The sequence below is a fragment of the Pseudochaenichthys georgianus genome, chromosome 24 (assembly GCF_902827115.2).
Source record: "Pseudochaenichthys georgianus chromosome 24, fPseGeo1.2, whole genome shotgun sequence".
Classification (NCBI taxonomy): domain Eukaryota; kingdom Metazoa; phylum Chordata; class Actinopteri; order Perciformes; family Channichthyidae; genus Pseudochaenichthys; species Pseudochaenichthys georgianus.
In genome coordinates, this window is record NC_047526.1 from 26449030 (window position 1) to 26474414 (window position 25385).

The 25385-nt window shown below is 41.2% G+C and overlaps 1 protein-coding gene across 1 annotated transcript; it reads left to right on the forward strand.

Moving 5' to 3' along the window:
• The first annotated feature begins 2967 nt into the window (after positions 1 to 2967).
• LOC117439656 (zona pellucida sperm-binding protein 2-like) lies at positions 2968 to 5064 on the forward strand. Its single transcript, XM_034075638.2, has 9 exons — positions 2968 to 3156; positions 3225 to 3339; positions 3422 to 3591; positions 3664 to 3761; positions 3840 to 3970; positions 4142 to 4331; positions 4422 to 4563; positions 4648 to 4768; positions 4839 to 5064. The coding sequence occupies exons 1-9, from the start codon at positions 2968 to 2970 to the stop codon at positions 4907 to 4909; spliced, it is 1227 nt and encodes a 408-aa protein (XP_033931529.1). The 3' UTR covers positions 4910 to 5064.
• Positions 5065 to 25385: the final 20321 nt, after the last annotated feature.

Genomic DNA, 25385 nt, shown 5'->3' on the forward strand with positions numbered 1-25385 from the left:
CAGTCTTGTGATAATTCTATGAGGGACATAGTTCTTAAAACTGGTGCCGTATGGCGTGTTTGGAGTGTGTAACATTTTCGTTGCGGAGCCAGAGGCCGGCGTGTGTAATGGGCTGCTCTCTGGCATTTCCTCTTCACTGTCCGCTGCACTGTGTTCCTGCTGCTCCCTTTCTCTATACTGTCCTGCCTGATATGTCAAACTATTTGTATTCATGATAGCTGCAGCTGACATTAATAAATCCTCCTCGGAGTTTCTTGCCCCGGAATTTGAGAGTCCTATCGCGGGAATCATTTGTGTGCAGAGAGACACAGCCTGCTTCTCCTCCAGCAGCCCCGTGTCTGTTAAAATGGAAATTAGCTGAGCTGTGCTGGGAGATTTGCCTTGTCTTTTCAGCCAATCGTACATGACTGATTTCGCAATGGCTGTGACGTCCTTTCCGTGTCTTTCTTTAATTCTGGACATGTTTTTTGATTTAACATCAAAAGCAGCCTCTAGGCTAAGCAAATGACAAGTAGCTGCGCATTTAGAAACTCGATCAATCAAAGCTTTGAGTTCAATGGAGCCTCGCTCGGTGCCAATTGACTTTTCATTTTTTCGCTCATCATAACCTCTTTTTTCTGCAATAGTCATCCAAGCTTTAACGCAGTCCTTCATGTACGTTACATCCCAGGAGCAATTCGCCTCCTGTTCAATTAATTTGAACGCCTGCCACAATACCGTCATATCAAAAGTACCCGTTAACGGCCAATCAAACAGAATCTGTCCTTTTTGACTACTCTGTTGTGAGTGCTCACAAAGTAACGATGTGAACGGCATAACTTTAGTCCAATCCAAGCTTCTTCCGACAATTCCTGACGGCATATTAGGGGAAAAAATGTGCGTGTAGTGGCTGTCTGTAATAGGATTCTTTGTAAGTGTCTTGGTGTGTGAATCCTTCTCCCGCTTACCAACGGACCCGTTTGCGGAGACAGTATTACCCATGTTTAACGGTTAGTACAATAAATCAAACACTGCAATTAGACAAACAAACATAAAAACTCTCAACAACTCAGCCTGACAAAAACCACTCCAGCCTATTTTAATCCGAATTAGGGAGACTTTCAGAGGGGGTTTTAATTATGAGAGCCTTCTTTACTCATAATTCTCATGTATCAGCAAACACAGCCAAATTCAGCAATTCATACAACATTCTCATACCACACATTGACCACTTTCTTTAGTTCAAAAATGGCAATAGTCGCGGAAATAATGCTGCATGCTCCTTTTTCTGCGCGCTGCTCTCCACAGGGGCGGAGAATCGGCACCTCAGCAGAAATGCTGTTGATTTAGGCAATTTATCCTCTGAAAACTCCTAAATTCGGCGATTCGTTTAAATACAAATCTTGCGACATTGCTTCCAATTCAGAAAATCCACTTTACTGGTGCATCCCTTAAAAGTTTCTCCGAATATTTGTTGTGTGTAATTGCCTGGTGATTTAATTCCAAGAATCACACACAGAGGAAATCGATGAAATTCGATATTCCTAGGTTATTTATTAGCCCCAAATATTCTCATAGTTTTCACATAGGCCGTGATTGCTCGTAGACACATGTCCCAGCAACAAACACGGGGAAGTTGGCTAGGACAACGTCCCCCTTGACACCGAATTCCCGAGGTTATAATTAGCCTCCAGATGTAAATGAGTAGAGAAACCCAAAAAAAATGCAGCAGCTCAGTTCTCTCAGGTAATTTTGATACACCGTTGATCTCAAACGCTGGTAAGACAATCTTAAAATAGAATTGAACTTACCAGCCTCCGAAAATCTGATGGTGTCCTGTCGTGACGCCAATATGTGAGAGAGACTTCTTTTTCAGCAATGTTGATGGAAGAAATGGAGGCTGGAGTCCGCTTTATATCAAACACTGACTTTAATTGAGAGTTACGGACGGAGTGAGCTCAAGGCATTTCCACAACATGCTCTGAGAAACCCCTTCATCTCACTAACCAATACACAGAAAACACAGGCAATTCTACCAGAGGATCCGGGAGGAGCCTCTGTTCGCGCCTCTCCTAATCATAATTACCAACACATGGTTTCAGAGACAAAGAAAGTCTGTTAAATTAACTCATAAACAACTCAAATTCAAACTCGTCAGGTTTATTGTGCTCCCTTCCAACTTGTGTCTACATTTCTCTAAAAAGTACAAATGTAAAAAAAACACTTTTTTCCACTTAGTCTACAAATGACTTATGACAGCAACTACAGTGAACTACTACAACGTTCAAACATTTATTTCATTTACCAAACTAAAGTAACCAAACAGTCCCTGAGCTGACTGAGCCTAAATCCCTAAAACGTTGCTGAAAGGTAGAGTGTAGAGTAGACTATACACATTACACTGTTACACACCTACTATACAGTATAGGCTACACTGTAGTGACTGTACAGTCAGAGTGTACTGTACTGTCTGTACACCATGTCTTTTCTACAACTCTACATGTTTACATTATACAGTACATACTACATACATAGTGATGTACATACATACTGTTAGAAATTAAAATCAATGTTGATATGGCGTAATTTTGAATTAAATACACTATTTAATTTAAATCAGTTTTATTCTGAAAATCCGGAAGTTCACACTATTTACTTAATACTTTTATTCTGAAAATTCTTCACTTCCGGTTAGCATTAGCATGGGGCGAAATGCTACGTCTTCAAACCGTGAATCGAAGGTGAAATGACATGTGATGTTGTACACTGAGCACACTGGGATTAGCACTCATTTATGGACACTGAATAACGTTTATCAGGGAATGTTTAAATAACCACAGACACCAGATAATACGTAAGTGCTAGTTTTTTTGCGAGTCCAAGTACCGGTTCCTGACGTTCCGGACTTGAACCGAAACTTTTTACAAGTCCAGTACCGGTTCGGCGTACCGGTACGCAGCACTAGTTGCTGCTCTAGTGCTACCCATCATGGCTGGCACCTGTGACCAGAACCAGTTTTACATCAGCGTGAAATTCGGGAGTCACGGCTCTAATTTCAAGGCTATCGTTGGACCTCGAGAGCTGACGGCTGAGATGGCTGAAGACTACAATTTCTATGAGAACGGCACAGACCTCAGCCTCATTCTGCCATACACTGCCAAGGACGCTGTTTTCGAGGTATGTCAAAACTACAAAATCCCACCATAGATCTTCTGCATTGGCTAACTTTACTTTCTTTTCCACAGCTGCTCACTGCAGAATCAGTCAAATCCAGAATTGACCTGCTTCTGTTGGATCGTGCAAACGACTGGGTGCTTGCTGATCTCTATCTGGCTTGCTACTTCCCCTTGAAAGCAACAGGTAATATGGAACATGCAAGTATATTTGCTGCTTTAATTGATGGATTTGTGTTGCTTTACACATTGCCTGCTTCTTCCTCCAGAGTGCCACCCCAATGGCACAATGACCGCTGTTGCTGTGAAGGTTGAATCGACTCGTAATCTGAAGCCAAGTCAGCTGACGCTAAAGGACCAGTCCTGCACACCACAGTTCAGCGACGATCGCGTTGCATATTTCTCCTTCAGTGTGGATACCTGTGGAACCACCAGAACGGTGAGTGTGAATCGCATTTAAATATCAAAAGGGTTTTTTGTCAAATGTTAATGCGTTTTTGTTGTTAAATAGTTCTTTGACAACTACATGATGTATGAAAATGAGATCCGCCTGTCTTACAACAACGCCAAAGGAGCAGCCAACACATCACCAGTTGATCCTGATTACAGGTAAAATATTTGATTCTGTATAATTGGAGATGAACACCTTCAATGTATGCATTTATATATTTTTTTTTCCCCTAATAGGCAAACCATTTCCTGCTTCTATGTGGTCAATGAGACTCAGACTGTTTCCTTCAGCGCTAAACCAAGAACCTATGAGCCCGCTGCAGAGATCGGCACCGGGCAGCTGATGGTGCAGATGAGGCTTTCACAAGGCATGGTGGAATTTTACAACATCTTGTTCATGCATACAAAACACTGTTTGCAGGTCTCCGTTGAAAAAGAGATCTATGATCTTAAGGGACCAATCTGATTAAATAAAGGTTTGAAATGACAAACTGTAAATGTCCAGGCCTCCTGTCTCTAACGGGACTCTTCTCCTGCAGATCCATCCTACGAGCTCTTCTACCAAGCAGAGGATTATCCAGTGGTGAAATATCTGCAGCAGCCTCTGTATTTTGAGGTGGAGCTGATGCATTCTACCGACCCACACTTGGAACTCATTGCTGAGAACTGTTGGGCAACCCTTTATGAAGATAGGACATCTCTGCCAAGCTGGGACATCATTGTGGACAGGTAATGTTGTGCAAAACTAACTACTAACTACTAACTACTCATTTCATTTGTTTAACTGCTGCTTTATTAACTTTCGAATTCCTTTACTAGCTGTGAGAATCGCAATGACCGCTATGCAACAATTTTCCATCCCGTTGTGAGTGACTCCAGAGTTTTAGTCCCGTCCCACATCAAGCGCTTCTCTGTAAAGATGTTCACTTTCACTAAAGATGATGAGGTTCTGAAAGACCAGGTAAGACTTGTAAATCCAAATCTGGAGTCTTTTGGCCACTGCTGCATGTAGCCATGTGTAATAAATCATCCTGTCTGTCCACAGATCTATGTCCACTGTGATGCAGTGATTTGTGACACAAGCAGCCAGGCAGATGCTTCCTGCAGAGGCCAGTGTGTGCATCCTCCAGGTCAGAGCTACTCAAGACCTGCAGGTGTAAAAAAGGGTAAGTGACCGAGTCTGACCAAATGTAGTCGATCTGGATGTGCAGTTGGTAATATTTACTTGTTTTGCAGAGCGAAGAAGCACCGACTCAACACGCCAAAGGCAGATCTCCTCTGGGGCAATTATTCTGTCTAACCTTTGAATATGTTCTACAAGTGTTTACATTTTGTCATTTGCACCTTATGTAATTGTGTTCATTGTTTTGTTTGGGACCAGGGGAACAGTTTTATCAATGAATGTACTGTACTGCCTTTTATATTGATGGATGACAGTAACGACTCGTGTATTGTGAAAAAAATAAACTCATTTTTAAAAAAAAGCCACATTTATTTATATAGTCGCTTTTATCAATGTATTGCATCTTCTGTGGTCAATTTTAAGGGACATATTAATAAAAGCAGGTTCTGTGTCAACCAGTACCCTCATAATTTCAAGAAAATGCAGAGAAGCATCAATATATGTAGCAATGATATCCTATATAATAAACTAAAAATGATAAGTTGATTTAGGCGCTAAATGAAAGACGTTCTGAAGTTATTATTGCCCCGCCTACTTGAGACGCACTAAAACATGATTGGGCGTTTTTGTTGTTGCATGTAGTCATTTTAGGAAACACAACAAACCTTAACAGAATTCACAGCCAATGGAGCAAGACAACCCTCAAATACTTGCAAATGTTCACTCTGAGTTTAAAAACTAGAACTTCAAATGTGCAGAACAACTGTATACAAAGTGTATCTCCTTACAGTCCAGGTACTCTTTGTTAAATTTTTGGCGATGTCTGGACTAGCAGTACTCGAGTTGAGGCGGGATGGCATCCCCCCTGAAATAAAAACGGTCAAAATCATCCCCCTTCTAAAACTGCCATTCCCCCTTTCCATCCCTTATGTAATTTTATCAATGAACGTGGCACTGGTATTACTGCTATTTCAACATTAATTTTGCGCTTTGAGTAAAAATACTGTGGGCGAGGGAGCACGCACACGCAATGACATTTTTACCAAGTCACTGACGCTATACTATGAGAGTGCCCTAGAGAGTGCCATCGTTTGATCGATGCCAGAAGCGCAGGTAACGGTCATCACAATGGCCAAGCGACCAGGAGGACAACGCGATCTGAAGGACTTCATATTTAAAAATACTAAAAATAACATTTCAGGTAAGTCAAGTCAGTCATTACTCATTACTTTAGTCACCAAAGGTGGAATCTATGGACCTAAGCAGCAATAACAACTTAGTTTGGAATTTAGCTACGTTTTTCTCTCGTGTTAGCTAGCTGGTAAGACTCAAAACTGTTGAAGTGATACCACCAGCACCAGAAGAGCTGAAACCCCTCCTTCAAGCAGTGAACACTCTGGTCATCTCCACAGCTGAGTGTGAACGTGGGTTTAGTCAGATGAACATTTTAACCACAACTAGAATCTCCCTAGAGGTAAAAAGCATGTCAGCCATGGTTTTCATCTAGTGTGTTGGCAGTAGTAGTAATGATGTTCCTTTCGTCAAAAAAGTGACAGGTGGTGTGACAGCTCACACCTCTCCCTACTTATGCAAATGAGCTAAGTCCCTTTGATGTCAGATTGGCGTGAAAGACCCCCCGGAGTGATTATTTTATTGTTGCAATTAAGATAGTTAAGGTATTTGACCCCTGACCCCAAGAGTGGAGTAATTGCCCCTCAATTAGATTAGCCCCAGGCACCCCCTTTGTGTATAGGTCTTTTATTGTATCAATTAAGATAGTAAGGGAAGCTGTGGTAAATTCACCTGGTCTGAGAAAGGCATAAAAAGCTAAGAGAAATAGAGCATCGAGTAGTGCATCGATATAAGAGGAGAATAACCCACTTCTAAGTTTGGAGAGCATGAGGCGTAAAGTGGAGAGTGTAATAGGGCGTCTCCGGTCTAAGACGGGGGAAAAGTTTTAATGAGACCTTTGAGGATGAGTTTGACTGACTGGTTTGCGAACAGGCTGGGAAAGCCGGGATCGGAACGCGAACGTTAAACTGAACTCCTGCTAAGAGGCCCCGGATGTATTGGGGTTTGAGGTGGCGATCAGTGGCGCAGTAGCACATGAAGGCACACACGGTGGAGATGAGAACAGTTTTAAGTGTGATGCCAACGGAAAAGCAAAACGTCGCAAACGTTCTCCAAGCGAATCATATGTTTTGAGGGTGGACGCGCTAAGCCCTTCCTCATAAACCTGCTGATTCGAGGTGCCTTTCTAGGGGGCTTGTATTTAAGAGAGAGAGAGGAGATGCAGGGGAGGAATCCTGACGGTTTGAGCGCTGGCTCCTGGGCAGAGGTTCCGGAACGTCTTGTGGGCTGACTGCGGTGATCTATGGATGAAATGAGAGATTAACATGTGGATTAAACAATCGGCCGGAATCACTGCCGGGCTTACTGTACATCATAAGATGCTGACCCGAAGGTCGACGCCCGGAATCAGCGCCGGACTTACGAGAACACTACCACTAAACAACGGCCGGAATCGCTGCCGGGCTTACTGTTCTCTGCTGGGCTTACTGTACATCATAAGATGCTTGACCCGAGAGCCACCGGCCGGAATCAGGCCGGGCTTACGTACTACCACTAAACAACGGCCGGAATCGCTGCCGGGCTTACTGTACATCATAGGATGCTGACTCGGAAGTCGACGGCCGGAATCAGCGCCGGGCTTACGTGAACACTACCACTAAACCTTGCCGACACGATGGTCGATGACCTGCGATGCAGGGTTAAACATGCACAGATGAACACTACCACTAAATGTATAGATACCAGGAAAGAGAGATCTTGGATGGCCGTCTGGTTGTTGTAGGGATGAGGAATAATTACCTTGATTGCGGCAGGGTTGCTGCACCTATCCTGGACGAAGCCCTGAAATGCTATTAAGACACCACCACCAGTTATATGCATGTTTACCATAGGTAAACTGAGAGATCTAGGATTGCCGGCACGAGTCGATGTCCGGGGGAAGAGGGAGATGTAGACAATGTAATGCAGCTGTTAGCTTGAGTACAATGATACATGAATGTTATACCCTGGCTTATCGTAAGCCATGTGAGCATTAACCAATAGAAATGAGACAATATGCGCAGCATAAAATGATGTATGCTTAGGTAAATACTGAAACATGACCCATGATATGGGACTAGCTTAATTAGCAGTTTAATTACGCCACGGTGAGACATAGATGCACTTGATTGGGTGATTAGACTGTCTTCTATCATCTTACGTGAACTTCTCTTTCTCCCTGAAGAAACTCCCCAAAAACCCCACGGATGGGCAGCATCCGTGAATAAAACGAAGACTCATTGAGTGTCTGAGTGAGTAGATACGGCCGCTGCTAATGTGTGGCGTTAATGCGGGTGGGGGGGGTTTGAAAGATTATTTTCCATGTGGTTCCTGGCGCGAGGTACTGGCAAAGCTGCGGTTGCGCGTGGGGCATACAGACCTCGGATGAGCGTCCTTGCAGGACTGCAGATGTGGAGGAATGTACGATATGGGTGGTAGCAGACGTTTTCGTTAAAGTTATGACAAATCTTCTCGTCTTGCCTATGCTGCACCTGACGGCTTTGACTATTATTCCCGGAAAACAGCATGGGAAAGACTCTAGCCCAACAAAATAAAATACTCAGTTACCTCTAATCATTAACACATGTTTGTATAATTTAGTGAACTCTGTGTGTTGCTGCCAGCATACATGACACCTGACGTGGAAACGTTACTCGTGGATGGGGCAACAGAGCTGCTAGACAGTCGAAAACGGTGCATTCCTCTGTCTGAATGTGCTGCACTTTGATAAATGTTTAGACAAAAGTTAAACTCTTATTGCACTTTTGGCAACGAGCATTCTCCACGTCGAGACGGGTAAAGTAGCCCGTTTCCATTAAGCCGGAGGAACTTCCGTGGAGCCCGATTTCCTTGTCTTTTCCTCCCGCGTCCGGGTTTGCGGGGCGGCCGGCTGCAACCGCTAGCCGACTGGGGAACGCCGCCTGTAGCTTAATCCGCCGGACTGCAGAGCTGATGAATAATGCCTGGAGCTGGGACGAAGCTCTGCTGCTGGTTGCGCGTTGACACCTGGAAGACAGCTGATAGAACAGGGGAGAGCATACATAGAGGGATTAACAGGTGCGATCATTAGGCTTGTAAATGGAGGGGCGTGATAGGTTAGCTGAGGAGTGGCGCTCCCTGTCATTTAGATGCAGGGAGCAAGTATTGCCATGACGAGCAATACGGAGTGTTAGGTCTTCCTGTCTGAACTTGCGCTAAGCTTCATATAGCTTACACACCTTCCAGCGCAGACTGAAAACTCATCTCTTTCGACTCCACTTCGAGCAATATAACTATTAACAAAGCACTTATATACTAATAAAGGACTGGCTTACCTAAAGCCAGTTAAGTAGCACTTGAAATGTTTTTGCTCTATGAAACCTGATGTACTTATATGTGACCTGCTCCATCGAAATCAGTCGCATTGACCCGAAGACACATTTTGAGTTGTATACACGGTTGGAAAGAGGAGATTCCTAGCTTTCTAATGATATCAGGATTGTTTTTGTACTCCAAATATTAAGCGAAATATGTCACATTATATAATGACTGTCACAGAGTCCTCATTTTGAGAAAAAGGCCTTTAAAGTTTCCTCTTCTCTGGAATCCATCGATCTGATTGATTATTAGTGGAGCAAATGATCAAAATACTACGGAGGGAAGATATTTTCGTTTGGAGGGGAAGCTCGCGAGTGTGTGTGTGTATACGTGTGCGCGTGTGTGTGTTTGTGTATTTTTGCGTTTGTGTGTATTGTGTTTGTTTCCCGGGGAAAACCCTCACGAGAAACACCGGCTGTTGTTGTGCCTGCTGTGGCGTTAAATTACTCCGTTCCCCGCTTGTAATTATGCCGTTACAAGCTTCAAAGTTATATTTATCATCTGAATTTGCCGAAACAAGTTTAATATTCTGAAAGCCAAGACTCTGTTTAATTTAAATCAGATGAAAACAAACTGTAAAGGATCCTGCCGTGTTATCTATGATTACTTTACTCTTACGTTCATAATGTCAGCCGGAGGGAGGGGGGCGGCGCTGCTGGAAGAGCAGAGTGCGAGTGAGAGGTGCCTGTCTTCGTCCCTTCACAAGCTTCAAAAATGTACTTATCGTGTGATTTTGGAAATAAAAGTTTCATATTCTGAAAGCCAAGACTTGGTTTGTTTAAAATCAAACAAAACACCCGAACCCTGAAAAAATAGTTTTTTACGTAAATCCACGTTTATTCTGAAATGAGCCGTTGCGACTTCCGACTGATTTCGATAGAGCGGGTCACATATGATTCTGTTTTCTTCAAGTTCGTATTTTGTTGGTCGAACGCACTTATTGTAAGTCGCTTTGGATAAAAGCGTCAGCTAAATGCAATGTAATGTAATATCATGTAATGTAAACAAAAGCTTTGGGGGTATCTACAGATAAATATTAAGCCTGACAAAGTACTAGTATATTGCTTTAATGCAATGTTAACTACTGTATGTTTAAGCACTTATTTTAACTGATATTATACACATTATACTCTTATAAGATGTATGTAGATAGTATAAGAAATGTGCAGAATACGAGGTATACACATATTGATAGATGTCTTGTAATGCACTGTTGAGGAACCTGCGACCCAAGTTGTTTATCTCCGACCTTGTCAGGTATTAAACATTCAATAAATAAAGAACACAGAATTATTAAATATAAAACACAGAATTTGTGGGATTATACTAAATGATTTACCAATAAACACCACTGCATATTTACAACTGTTACACATGCTGCTGTAAAGAAAAAATGTCCAACAGTTTAATACTGGCAACTTCTTATTATGGGAAATGCGAAAACGTCTTTTAAAACTACAATTCCCAGTAGAGACGTGCCATAGAACATGTTGCGAAACACACAATAGCCAGCATGTGTAGTTCTGGGGACGGGGTGGGGGCAAGCGGCAAACTCTGGGGAACAGCCGGGAAGCCAATACGGAAGTGCCACACACTGCAGTTCATATATTGGCCGATAGGCGATGGCTGCAGAAAGGAGCAATTTCCATAGACCCCCATGTTAAAATGCCCAACTTTACAGCAGAAAAAAACATGTTTCTACCCCTGGCTCCATACATTTTTATTATCGATATAGTTAGATTCCACCTTCATGATTATGGATCTGTGAGTGAATTGTTTTCTAACACTACCCTTTTATTTATATTAGGTCTTAAAGTTTTTGCATTAATTAGGGCGTGGTCACGTTGATGGACACGTACATGCCTCACTGTCATGTTGATACTCACATGAAGTTACTGGTTGTGTTTTTGGCAAGTAGCCCTCCCAACCCTGTAGCTATATGTAGTTATATCATTTTAATTACTGATACAGTTGTTGCACATCTTTAATTTATTTGTCATAAAATGATTCGAAACCTTTACTTTTCATAAAATGCAAGATGTAACTTTCAATGTGGCTTGTGTATTTATCACATTTTCAATGTGAAATAGATCTGATTAAATAAAGAGTAAAAGCACAATCTTAAATGTTGACATTTATCATTTTCCTATGCTTATTGTTAATGTAGTGGTGTTATAAACAAAATGTTGTCGTAAAGGAAATTAAGATGTTTTTTATTTGTTGACAAAATATTTAAAGTTGATGCTCACAACATGTGGGAACATTTATGGAGAAAAATGTTTCTATTGTAAAACAAATATTTATCTGCATACTGAACAATTTCAAAACTCTCTAAAAGGTATTATCTTCTGTGACGTTACGACCATGTAGGGATTGTGGGTATTGCACTTCATAATTACATTCTATGGTATGCTTATGACATTGATGCCAAAATACATGGGATTAGGGGAGACATTCTTGTTGTTTGCATTGTCACTGATAAATTACAGCGTAGTATTCATTGTCAAGATTTTGTGTTTTTAAACTTGGGACTCTTTTCAGACTGCTCCGACTTGGGAAAAGATTTGAGCCTTAATGTGTAATGTTTTCTGTATTGTATGGTAAGCTTATCCTTTCATTTGATAGTCCCATTTGGATGTGATAGCTAACATTTTCAGTAAGCAGTAGACAAAAGAAGTGAAAATATGAATGTAATTTATTTTCAATATTTACATAAATACAGAATTATTTTAACAAATAAAATAACAAAAAACATCATAACAAATACAAAATAAAAGGTTTGACAGACAGCCATGCCCAGCATGGGCCTGGAGAGCTACATAGTCCATTGGGGGAAGAGGGGGGGGTGGGATGTGGGGAAGAGGAAGAGCAGCCATGTTAACAGTGCTATGGCTACAGATGTAATATCTAACTCAACATTAGCCATGACAGTCTGGGCTTAGCAAGGGCCTTAGAATACATACTCTAAAGGCCAAATCCAAAGACAGTGATACTGACATTTTAGCAGTTCACAGTCTTTGGAGGTGGTCTTTCAGGCAATTGGCTAGTGACTTAAAAAAAATATTAGAGCCGGGACTCGATTAAAAAAATTAATCTAATTAATTAGAGGCTTTGTAATTAATTAATCGAAATTAATCGCATTTTAATCGCATTTTTTTAAATCGCATTTTTAAGCACAGGGCCATCTAAGCTAATTTACAGATGGCCCTGAGCCCAATAGAGATTGCCCTGAAAAATGCATGCGGACGAAATGGCACGAAGGGTTTGGGGGGCCTCCCCCTAGACATTTTTTAATTTTTGCAGGTCTTAGATGCTGTCTGGTGCATTCTCTAGACTGAATTATAAGATGAACCACCACAATATTATATTGTACAATTTCAATTGTATTCTTCATTTCACTTGTTTGTTTGTTCTTGTTTGTGTTTGCTCGCTTCCTGCATAGCTATAAGAAACACTTAAGTTGTTGGTCAAAACACTTTCTATCTGATGAAGGCAAATGCCTTCCCAGATGGAAAAAAGTAGAAAACATTACATTCAGTTATAACTGCCAAAACAAACATTATTTACACTATTATGGCCCCTGTTAAAAATGTTTGTAATGTTAACTACTGTAAGTTGGTCGAACGAATGCCTCCTCATCCGGAAGCTGACCGAGCAGACCCGAGCAGCAGTCGAGAGGAGCCGAGCGCATCCGCGAAGCACACGTCAGAGTTCCCGTTAGCCGGCAAATCTAAATATCTTCGGTCAAAATAATTTCCCTTTAGAGCAATACCGCTTCAGTTGCGCCACTTATGTGACAGACAAGAAGAGTATGTGACAGACAAGAATAGTCAACTCTAATGTCTAACACTTAATGTGGAGAAAGAGATGTCCTGTGTGGGTTGATTGTGCGTTGATCTGTTGGTAATGCCTCGGGGCTCCGGTGGGCATGTAAACAAATGCATAATGCTGTGCTATACTTTGTGGCCTCATCCAGTTGCATAGCGACACTTATTGTGTAGTTGTCTTTTAATAAGCAGGTAGTCTATCATTAGCTAGAACTAGCTGCATCTGATCGATATGGACATAAACGCGAGTGAAGTCTAATCTGACGGGAGAGAGAGATCAGCTGCTGCTGACGAGTCGAGACTCGACACGCAGCTCTGCATGATCGCATGCAGCGGTGAGCGGAACAAAAGTAACACACACTTCAGGTTAGAATATCACACGTAGCTATTTTAATTACCTCTCAAACTACCTAAACTAGTTATACTGTAGATATGTTTAGTTTTACTGTCGGGTCACTCATTACTGGATCCGCGAGCTGCATGCCCCAGTGAGATGATAGTGAACTGTTCATGAACTTGTCATGAAAAGTTCATGAAATATTAGTGAACCATATTCATGAACAGCTCATAAACAGCTCATAACAAAGTTGATGAACTGTTCATGAAAGTGACATGAACATTAAATGGCACTAGGGCAGTTCATGAACTACTCATGAAACTCCTGTGCTGGAATGGTTCATGAACAATTCATGGAATATGGTTTTAGGCAGGTTCATGAACAATTCATGAAATGGAGTTTTCAGTGAGTGTGTAGGGATATTCAACCAAGAACATATCAAGAACTGTTCATGAACATATCAAGAACTGTTCATAACAACTTCATGAACCGTTCATACCCAGTCACTGAATATAATTCAATGGCTGGCTATGAACTGTTCATGAACTGTTCATGTACATGAACTGTTCATGAACCACTGACTGTTGGTCAATTGGCAACCATAGAAAACAACAATTATGTCAATCACAATGGAACTTTACTCAAATTAACAAACAAACAAACATACATGTATACAGGTGGAGCACTACAATTAATCCTATCACTATTTGAAGCAGTTCTTGACACTCAGCTGCACAACATTTTTTGTTACGGGTCCCAAAAGCTTGGGTACCACAGCAACAATAAATGATTTCTGTAGAAAACAGAAAAGTGCAGCAGCAATAATTATACACAGGATCCGGTTGATCGTCTGGAATGCTTCTTATTCAAAATTCAAAGTACACAGTTACATTCAAATAGCTGAACTTTACAAACATCACATTTCTCCATTTAAGTTATCTGTCTGTCACAGTCAATTACTGTATCTCAAGGAGAAATTCAACATAGTCAATATAAATTATTACATTACATTGCATTTAGCTGACGCTTTTATCCAAAGCGACTTACAATAAGTGCGTTCGACCAACAAAATACAAACTTGAAGAAAACAGAATCATATAAGTACATCAAGTTTCATAGAGCAAAAACATTTCAAGTGCTCCTCAACTGGCTTTAGGTAAGCCAGTCCATAAGTGCTTTGTTAATAGTTCTATTGCTCGAAGTGGAGTCGAAAGAGATGAGTTTTCAGTCTGCGCCGGAAGGTGTGTAAGCTATCTGCTGTCCTGATGTCAATGGGAGCTCATTCCACCATTTTAGAGCCAGGATAGCAAACCCACGTGTTTTTGCTGATGGGAACTTGGGTCCCCTTCGCAGTGCGGGTGCAGCGAGCCGTTTGGTTGATGCAGAGCGGAGTGCACGTGCTGGGGTGTACGATTAACCATGTCCTGGATGTAGGAAGGGCCAGATCCATTCGCAGCATGGTACGCAAGTACCATTGTCTTGAAGTGGATTCTAGCAGTTACCGGAAGCCAGTGGAGGGAGCGGAGGAGCGGCGTGGTGTGGGAGAATTTAGGAAGGTTGAAGACCAGACGAGCCGCTGCATTCTGAATGAGCTGCAGGTCGGATGGCACATGCAGGTAGACCAGCCAGGAGGGAGTTGCAGTAGTTTAGGCGTGAGATGATGAGAGCCTGGACCAGAACCTGCGTCGTTTTCTGGGTCAGCTGGGGACGCATCCTCCTGATGTTGTAAAGCGTGTATCTGCAGCAGCGGGTTGTAGCAGCTATGTTTGCAGTGAAGGACAGGTTGTTATCTATAAACACATAACGCTATCAAATAATACTTTCTATCAATATATCTATCTTTACCAAATATAACATATTATGGAGATCACAAAAATACACTGTCAATGTTAATAAACAAAAAACAAGGCAATGTGCCTGCAAGACTGCACTCAGGTAAACAAAACATATTACCCGTGCGGAGCAGCTAACCTGCCTGCGAGCCTTCGCTCAGGTCACATTTACCCAGGTGCGGCTGAAGCCCGCGAAAATGGCATCTATTGTTGCCGACAGTTTAGTATTTTTAAAATACCGTTACTATGTCAAACATGCTCAAAACCTTCTGACACACTCTCCTAAACATCTCCAACATCATATCTAATTCACACAAGTTAACATCGATCATTTTCATTATGTACTGACCTGTAGAAAACAGAAAAGTGGAGCAGCAATAAGTATACACAGGATCCGGTTGATCGTCTGGATTGCTTCTGAGGAGGGGGCGGAAGTGTCCCCCCCTAAGGTAACCCAGATGTCACCGCTCACCTGCCAAAGGTTCCACCTTGGCGCTACTTACTCGTACTGCTTCTCAAACAGTACAGATAAACCATAAAATGATATGAATGTCACCAAAATAAATACAGATAATGTTCAGTTTTAAATTCACTATTGTTTTGTTTTAAGATTAAAAGTTTTAAAAAAGAAAGAAATGTTCAAATAGTAGATGAATATTCAAGAGGTCTTTAAAAACATCACACTGATCATCAAAAGTTCATAAAATCCTCATGAATATTCCAAAATATTCTGAACTTGCCACAATCATCCAAAATGCATGAAATGCTCATAGTCATGAAAAGTTCATGAAATGCTCATGCAAACTTTTTGGGGTTTTAATTATAATGTTGTGATTGGCTGGATCATGAACAGTTCATAAATTGCTCATAAAATTCTGTCATGAGCAAAACAGGAACTTTATATGAATGAACAATGTTCATAAACATTTCATGAACTGCTCTTTAAAATGGTTCATGAGCATTTTAAGAATTTTGGTTCATGAACATGACAAGTGAACATATAATGAGTTGTTCATGAATGTTTCATGAGTGCTCATGAACAGCTCATAAAGTCATGAACTCCATCTCGCAGGGGTGATACTGGCATAATAGGTTGCCCGATCGGGCAACCAGCAGGTGAGGCTTCATTGCCCGAGCTAAATGCTAGATGGCCCCGGGCCATCGGGCAGTCCTTAATGTCGAGCCCAGTGACAATCCAGTGAGCTGGTTATTTTCTCAGACGTGGACTTACTTATCCTGGCCCTGAAACCAGTCATCTGGTTGAGTGTGGGTTGGGTCAGGGTGTGGTTCCTTGCACTCGGAGTCGGGCTAACGTCCACGCTAGCTGCTACATGCTTTGCATTTAGGTGATACTTTAGGCTTGATGTGCTGCGGTGATATGCACATTCTTTTTTGCATAATTTGCACACAGCCGTGCTCTTATCGACGCTTCCATCCGTCCGTTTTTTAAAACAAAATGTCCCATCCACGGGGCCGACCAAAGCGGTCTCATCAGCTTGTTCGTTCATGTTTGACTATTGATCACCGTGGTTTGTTGTTGTTTGAAGTCCCATGCTGAAGTCATGAACGTTAGTTGGTGCTCCAGTATAATCGGTACGCTTGAAACTCATCCAGTGAGAAACGTTCCGCTGTGCAAAAATAAGTGCGATTAAAGTGCGATTAAAATGCGTTAATTTTTTTAACGCGTTAATTTTTGTGTAATTAATTAATCGTAATTAACGCGTTAAGGTCCCGGCCCTAAAAAATATCATTTCCCCTAGGGGTGCAATGAACTCCATCTCGCAAAAACAGCCCAGGACTGTCATGTCTAATGTTGGAGTGGTCAACAATGGCACCATGTAGGCTATGAACAAAAGTAGCCATAACACTGTTAACAAACTTCCGGGCCTTGTTAATTTTGACAGAATTTGCACCAGCCCTCCACCGGCGCCTCTGGGAGAGCATGATCTTCATGCCAGGGTGCCGATGGTAAAGCTGGTGCAGGTCCTCCTTCATCTGGTTCAGCAACTGAACACTGGGCACATCCCCCAAGTCATTGCCGCCACAGTGAATGAGGAGGACATCCGGGACTGCTCTTCCTCGCAGGGAGTAGGAAAAGAAAGGGAGGACACCTCTCCAGCGCAGTCCACCCCAACCGAACCAGCACACCCTCAGGTCGAGGCCAAGGTTGCTGCTGATGGTCTCTGTAGCTCTCTGGGCTCCACGCCAGACATAGCTGTCTCCGATTATCCATACAGTCACTATGGGAGGAAAATAAATGAGAGTAACAAATGCTTCAGATAATGAGGAATATCAAATTAAGTATAAAGGGTTGCTCATTTTGTTCCTTTGACAATAACATACAAAATAACTATGAAATCACACCTGTATGGTTAAAAGTAACAAGAGAGCAAAACCTCAAAAAACCGATTAACAGCACACAGTTTATATATATTTATATACTGTGTGCTGTTTATCTACAATTGTGCACACATGTATATACATATATGTATAGTATGTTTGTGTGTAATGTCAACCATCTGAAGTCATGTAAAGTAAGCCAGGACCATCAATTTACAGGTTGTGCAGTTTGGCGTGGAGGAGGTTGCCATCTTCTTTTTTCTTAATTCTGAAATAAATAAAAATGGTTTAATCAATATAAAAGCACCTTTCTTTTTCTACAGTCATATTTCATTAATTACATTTAATTCACGCAACACTGGCCATATCTCTGCTAGTTTACAAAGTTTAGTTACAAATGACATTTATATTTGAAAAACGGTGAAGCACTTAAAAAACAATTGTATAGTGTAGGTTCAAGAACATTTAAATCAAAAGGACAAGTTTTGTAAAGTTACAGGGTATCTTACCTTCAGAATATTCCGGGAACGACGAGCAGTGACCGCAAGCTGGGTTGTTAGCATAGACTGTGTTGTTAGCATAGGTTGTTAGCTTAATACTGAGAGCATGTTAGCTTAGCTTCTTAGTCTGAGCTAGGTCTGGAACCTCACGCTCGGTGACAGCAGGTCCCGCCCTGTCCCGCCTCGGCTCCGCCTCAGCACCGCCTCTTTGCCCTTATTTGGAGCAGGCGGGAGAAGGCGGGAGTTAGACTCTGACGTGACTGTCGAGCCGTTAGTGGCCGACTCCGCCTACTAAGGGCTTCACGGCAACTCTGCAGAATCCTATGGGTGACGTCACGGACCCTACGTCCATTTATATATACAGTCTATGGGTGGGGGAGAGGGGTGGTGGACCAATTCAAATCCAGTTTTGGATAGTCTGCCGTGGTTCCATCCCATTTCAAAGTGCTGTTTGACGTTCTGCGTAACCCTCGGCGCACTGTCACTCAAACATCCAATCACAGCTTGAGGACTAATCACAGGGTTTGTCAAGCAAAGCGGAGAGAATACTTACTTCCGGGTGTACAATTCTCTAAAGCAACTACTATGAGCTGCTCCGACCCTCGGTCCTGACGGACTCCAACTAACCCCTACTAGCATTTTCTCCTCTCCTTTCGGTTGGGGAGGTCCAGAGGTCCAGTGGTTCTAAAGGAGGTTATAAAGGAAGTTTGAAATCTCCTTTCCTTTCATTTGGAGAATTGGAACGGCACTTATCATGGCTGCCACTGACGTACTTCCGGATCATTTCGCTCGGTTAGGAAGGTTCCTAAGCTAAATGGACTATTGGAACGCAACCAAGGAGTACAAAATAAAACAGGAAGTGAAACAAACAAAACAAACATGAACGTGACAAATACATAACAAACTAACATACTTGACGGGACACAACACTATTGAAATATTATAGGGCTACTACTACTACCCTTATTTAAAGCAGTATTTTGTACCTTACTCACCAAATCATCAAGTTAGACATTCTGTTCAGATGTATTTCTCTGTCCCCTCCGCAAAAAAATTGATTGGCAGAAGAGCGTTCATGTTCAAAGCCCCAACAGACTGGAATACTTTACCTGCTGCCATTAGATCTTTTGCATCATTGGATATGTTTAAACATGCATTATCATCTCACTTTCAACTGGTCTGTACTTGTTATTAATGAAACTGATTTTGATGAAACTGATTTGCTTGACTGTCTCAAATTGTAATGATTGTATGCATTGCTTGAATTTTACTTAACAGACTGTATGTGGTTTGTCTTGTGTGTCATATTTTGCATTTTGTCTTTTTGCTACGCAGTTGCTGTTCAAGCGAGACTCTATTTCAATATAGTTTTGGTATTAAAATAATGTTACACCCCTTGTATGCCCTGAACACAAAAACAAGCACAGACAAGAATATATATTTGTAATTATCAAAGAAGAAGCAACCCCTATATATTGTTTATTTTATTTCGTTTCATTTTGGCACCATGGTAGAGGCAAATATATAATGTGCAGAGATTGTAATGTCCCGTTTACTAAAATATGTATTGTTTTATGATGTTGACAAAATAGTCACTGTGCTACATTTTGCTGCACTCAAGCATACATCTGAAGACAAGAGTTGTGTCTTCCTTTGGCCACAAGGGGGAGTATTGTATATTTATATTTTGTATAGATGTTGCAACTATACAGAGCTTTGGCAATACTATATATAACTGAGGTCATGCTAATAAAGCTATTTAATTGAGTATACCCTTAAGTACCCAGATAGCAATTACCTTTGGGCCAGATCCGCACGAAAGCCTTTAGATCCGTTTGTAGATCACACATGTTTTTTGACTGTGGGCCAGATCCGCACCAGATAGAGCTTTCAGCCTAAACATTCCATTTGCAAGCAGTGCAGTATTTTTACTGGTTTACAGATTTGGCCCAGATCCTTAATACGTATTTGAGCCGCAAGCGCCAGAAATCATTGGAATGGAACAAATCAAAAATAATATGGGGGTGTAACGTCTTCATATATTTCTTTGATTATTGAATTGAAACATTAAAATAAAATATAACATTGAAAACTAAAAACTTAACACAAAAATAGTCTCCTACAGTAATGTGGCATTGTACGATTGAATTAAATATTAAACGATAGATTCATATTTTTTCATTACGCTAATGCCCACTATCCATAATCCAAGTAGCCTACTCTGAGCTTTCACAGCCAACATTCGCAGGCGGCAAATTCACTCAAGAATGATCAACTCAAGTAAGTATATCCAACATTTTTGTTCTAATTTTGTATTTGTGGTTGGTATATATATGTATTATATGTGTAGGCCTATGTATGCGTCGATTGATACACAAGTGACTCAAAATGCTGAACTTTTTTGTCAAACTCTGTTAGTTGATCATAGTTTAGATAAGCTAATGTTAGCGTTAGCAAGTGGATAGGATAGCCGAGCAAGTTCCAGCCTTGAAGAGTTAATATTAATTTAACGGTGGAACAGTATGTCAAGTAAAAAAAAAAGCAGGATTAATGAATAACTTTAATATTGAACTTGTATTCGAATAGTGACGTTAATGTGAGTGGAGGCATTGTGCTTTTAAAGGCGGGCTCAGATGGCAGGAGAGTGGTTTGCTGAAGACTCAATTCGGCATTAAACTTGGTAACACACAAAAATAAGTTTAACTTGTAGTAAACTTAGACGTTGATATAAATGACTTATGCGAGTATGTTTCCATCCCCACATGCGTATTAAATCTTACATTTCAATTTGTATATTTTATATTTCAAGTATTTGCTTTTTACTGATCTTGGTGGGCATAAGTTAGCCTGAATGATTCACAACATTACGTTAGTAAATCTTACTTAAAATTAATTTAATTAATTAATTATGATAAATGTGAACCATTACCCAGAAATGTTAAGGCACTTATAGCGCTTCTTGATTCGTGTGTTGCTCGTTCACCAAAGTTAAATCTGTCCTGCCCTGTGAAGCCGCCTTTTCTGTGTCATGGAGTCATCGATTTACTTCAGCTTTAAGATTTTCTGTCATGTGTGTCCTTGTAATGTGCTATATGAATAACAGACTGAACATTTGGAGGGTGTGCTTGTGCATGTGGGTGTTGGGTAATCGAGAAAGGGCATTTGTTCAACTGACCATTTTTACGTATCCTATGGATTCAGCATTTCTTAATATTGTTTGTGCATCAAAACTTGAATGTGGCACTAAATTTAGCAAACTTTCCAACATTGACCAAAAATGTGTGGCTTTAATTTAATTTTAGTTTAAAAAATGTGCTTAAATGTGTTTTTTAATTAAACCATCACTTGTATTTCTTTTCCAGATGCTGCACACATGATGTCTACTGTTCACATTAAGGTATAACTTCTTACACACTTAAGATTCAACATTGCAACAATAAATACATAAATACAAAGATAAATAAAAAATATATTTAAATTCATAAATAAATAGTAATATTAATAAATACAGAGAGAGAGAGAGAGAGAGAGAGAGAGAGAGAGAGAGAGAGAGAGAGAGAGAGAGAAGAGAGGAGAGAGAGAGAGAGAGAGAGAGAGAGAGAGAGAGAGAGAGAGAGAGAGAGAGAGAGTGAGGGGAGAGAGTGCGTGAGTAAGTGAGAGAGAAAATGTGAAAGAGAGTCAACTTATTTAGTTGGTATAATTAATTGTTGTTAAAAAAAATGAACAGATGCAAAACACCCGTGTCTAATTCTGCACTGAGAAGGAGAGCCAGGGTAGAGCTGGGCAGAAGGCTGAGGGATATTGGTGAGGGTGTGCGTGCAGTCACACTACCTCCCAAAGAAACTGCACGATTGCCACCTGATGATGGTGCTTCTACTTGGTTACAACCTGAAGGTTCAGCAGTTATATTGGACCCCTTAGCAGCTATGGGCCCTGTATCAGAGGACAGGTAAATCACTAAATGGCTTAGGACCGAGGTATATACGACCTCCTCCATCACTATGAAGCATCCAGGAGTCTCAGGTCTTCTGGGTCGGGTCTGCTCTCTGTTCTGAGAATAACCACTAAACATGGAAAAGCAGCTTTTAGTTATTATGCCCCAACAATTTGGAACTGCCTAAATCATGCACGTCCACCGAAAAAACTTCCTAGCTTCAAAACTAAAAACGCACATATTTTCCGCTGCTTTTAATTGAACTGCCCATACTCACACCACAGTAGCCTATGCCTTTTTAGTCATGTATTCTGTACCTGCTGTGTTTATTTATTTATTTAATTTCATTACCTTTGCTTATTATGCCTGTTTTTAAATGCCTTTTTAATAATGTATTGTTCTTAAATGTCTTTTGCTTTTAATCTGTAGAGCACTTTGAATCGCCACGTGCTGAAAAGTGTAAATAAAATTGCCTTGCCTTGCCTTGCCATAATGTTGGGAATCCGTCCGACTGACGGACAACTTCACACTTCAAAAAAGAAGAAGAAATCTAGACCGCAAAAATAATTAAACAAGCGAGTACCTGTTTTTCCTGGCCAGGTTCCTTGAACACAACACGAGCATAACGTGTCTTCACCATGGTCTTCACGTGGTATATGTCTCGTCTGAAAGGAGTGCCGACAGAGAGCACCGGAACGCCGCTTCAGCCCTTCAAATATTGCAGTACCCATAAGGAGCAGTACACATGGCATGCCGCAGTGTTTTCGTGGCTGTGTCTTTAGTTGTAAGCACAGTGGCGATCTCTTGTTATTAGCATCTGGTTAGCTAGCTATGCTAACGAATTTAAAGAGCTTTTTTACAACCAGGTGGAACTAGAGAGCTCTCTCCTGAGAGGCTCAAATAACCTCAGCTCAGTGAGGTTAAGGCACACCTTGATATGATCATTATAGTTATTAATGAGTGACTAAATGAAAAACAGGTATAAAATACTATATGACAGTAACAAAACAGTTGTTTAAAAATAACAAGAATAGAGTTTAAAAGGGGAGTGATTTGTAAAATATCCAAAAAGAAAAATCTGCTTACTATGTTCTGTTTCATATGGGTGTTGAGATGTATCCATATCTCTTAATTTTGCTCTCAAAGTGCACCAGATTGATGCTTTTAACTTCAATATTTAAAAAACAAATGCCCCCGGACCTCCCTATAGGAGGTTAGGTCCCCCCCCCCCCACTTAAATCATGTTCAAATGGATAGGATACTAAATACATTTGCACACATCTTGTGTCCATATCATTGTTTTGGTGGTCATGCCACAACCGTGCACATGCATGCATACGTGAGTCATGGTGAGATATTTGGATTAAGAGGTTGCTTTTTCTTTGCACAGCATGAAAGAAAGGTGAAATTAATGGGCTGTGATTTTAGTTTTTTTAAGCAGAGGTTGAGTTAAATCATTTGTACGACCCTCGGAGGATGTTGTAAAACTTGAAAGGAAAAAAGTTCCCCACCCCTGCTGTAAATAATAATCAAAACCCTTGATGTATAACTTAACATCTCTGTCTCCTATTGATCTGAGTATATTATAAGAACAGCCAGTTAATTGTAGCATTATAGCACAGGCCTTTGTCAGATGGTGTATTACGCTGTTTTTTTTCTGCTTCGAATAGTTCTCTCTTTTTTCACCATACCTGTGTTTGTATCACTGTAACCATTGAGCACCTGCATGTGTATGAGAACGGCCCTGACACCATTTCAGCCCAGATCTAAACTCCTGGCAGGAGCTCGAGCTCAATTCTCGCACTGAATTTAAAAAAAGCGAGTGAGGTGCAATATAAGAGGGAAAGAAAGAGAAACTTTAAAACTGTTCAATTGTTATGTGTAAAGACTGATATTGTAATCATCTGAAACTGTTAAGTCGGGTGTGAAACGGTTAACAAAGAAAAAGGAAAACTCAAGCTGCTGCTACACTTTATTTTATTTATCTAAAATTAAGCACTTTTAAGATGCACATATTTTCAAAAGCTATTTTATTTTTTAAATGCAGCCCTAGAGGAACATTACACATATCCACAGTATGTACTGTATATCTGTAGAGTTCAATGTTAATGGACAATAAGTATTGTTTATTAATTGTACTTTCTTTATTTGATTGGCAGTCAGTTGTTGACTACATGCAAACATTGATAAAGCTGCAGGCTACTTCAATATATATCACTAATTCATGAAGCAAGTTAGACATTTTGATGTTCTGGACCTTTGCATGGGGAGATTTTCTCTAACTGGACCTCGTTGAATGTTAGTTGAATACCATACAGGGGTTCTGAATAAATCAGTGATTTTAGCACATTTCGTTGCAGGATGGGGGTCCATCCTTCCACAATAATTAACCTTGCCGTCCGTTTCAGTAGGTCCAGACCGTCCAGTACACACTAATGTAAACCGCAGCGCACTGGTCTCGTGAGAAACGGAGATTGGAACAACCAATCACATCTTCAATATTCTCCTGAAATTGAAAAGTGTCCATTCGCTAGTCTGACAGGTGCGTGGTTATCACTGCGCCTCATACCGGTGCAACTTCACAAATATATGCCACATTAAAGGATTTGGCCTCCAGTCACCGCATCTGGGCTGAATTACACACGTATTATTTTAGTCCTGTGTGTTTATTAGAGGCCATGTCAGCAGGCCACATCATATGCCAGCGTTGCGTTCACAAGACATACAAGCCACAAACTGGCAATCGAAACATGCTACAACCTGAGGGACAGTGAATGAGACACAGACACACCCAAACACACCTTGAGGGAGGGAGGGACAGCTGATCGCCGTGCAGCAATCAGCTGTTCCCGAGCAGAGAGAGCTGCTAGACACAACTCTTATTAATCCCCATACCAGATACTATACAATGCTGACGGAGGCGAGACGTACGTTATTCACACGCACATCTAAGATAGCACTTTCTAAGCTACGCCGCCACCACGTGAGCGCGTACTTTGAGCGCAGCATTATACGTCGCCGTGACGTCGCCTGTATTCTACGTCAACCCATTCAAAATTAATGGAGGCGTTGGCGTACGTTGACACGTCAGTGCTCCGCTCAGTTATCTATTCTTTGGCACAAGTCATACAAGAGGGATGTCTCTCTCTCTCGCATAGCCGCTCGCTCGCATGTAAAAATACATTTTCCGCTCGTGAGTAGCTGGTTTTGCGCGCTAGAATATTGACCCAAATCTGACTCCATACCAGATGTCACTTCAATGTGTTGCAGTGCTACCCAATAGAAGCGCAAGTGTGACACAGTGATGTCACCGTTTCTGAAGTAAATAGGAGTCCAATGGGGGGGAGGGGGGTGTGTGTAAAAGAAACTCCCTCTAAAAGGAAACTTTGGGATTGTAGCCTTTGCAGACCACACAGCTGCTGT

Excerpts from the sequence above, each read along its gene's own strand:
- LOC117439656 (XM_034075638.2), top strand. The coding sequence starts at position 2,968 with ATGGCTGGCACCTGTGACCAGAACCAGTTTTACATCAGCGTGAAATTC. Across the intron at positions 3,592-3,663 it reads CCTGTGGAACCACCAGAACG|TTCTTTGACAACTACATGAT; the intron begins GTGAGTGTGAAT and ends GTTGTTAAATAG. Across the intron at positions 3,971-4,141 it reads GCAGATGAGGCTTTCACAAG|ATCCATCCTACGAGCTCTTC; the intron begins GCATGGTGGAAT and ends CTTCTCCTGCAG.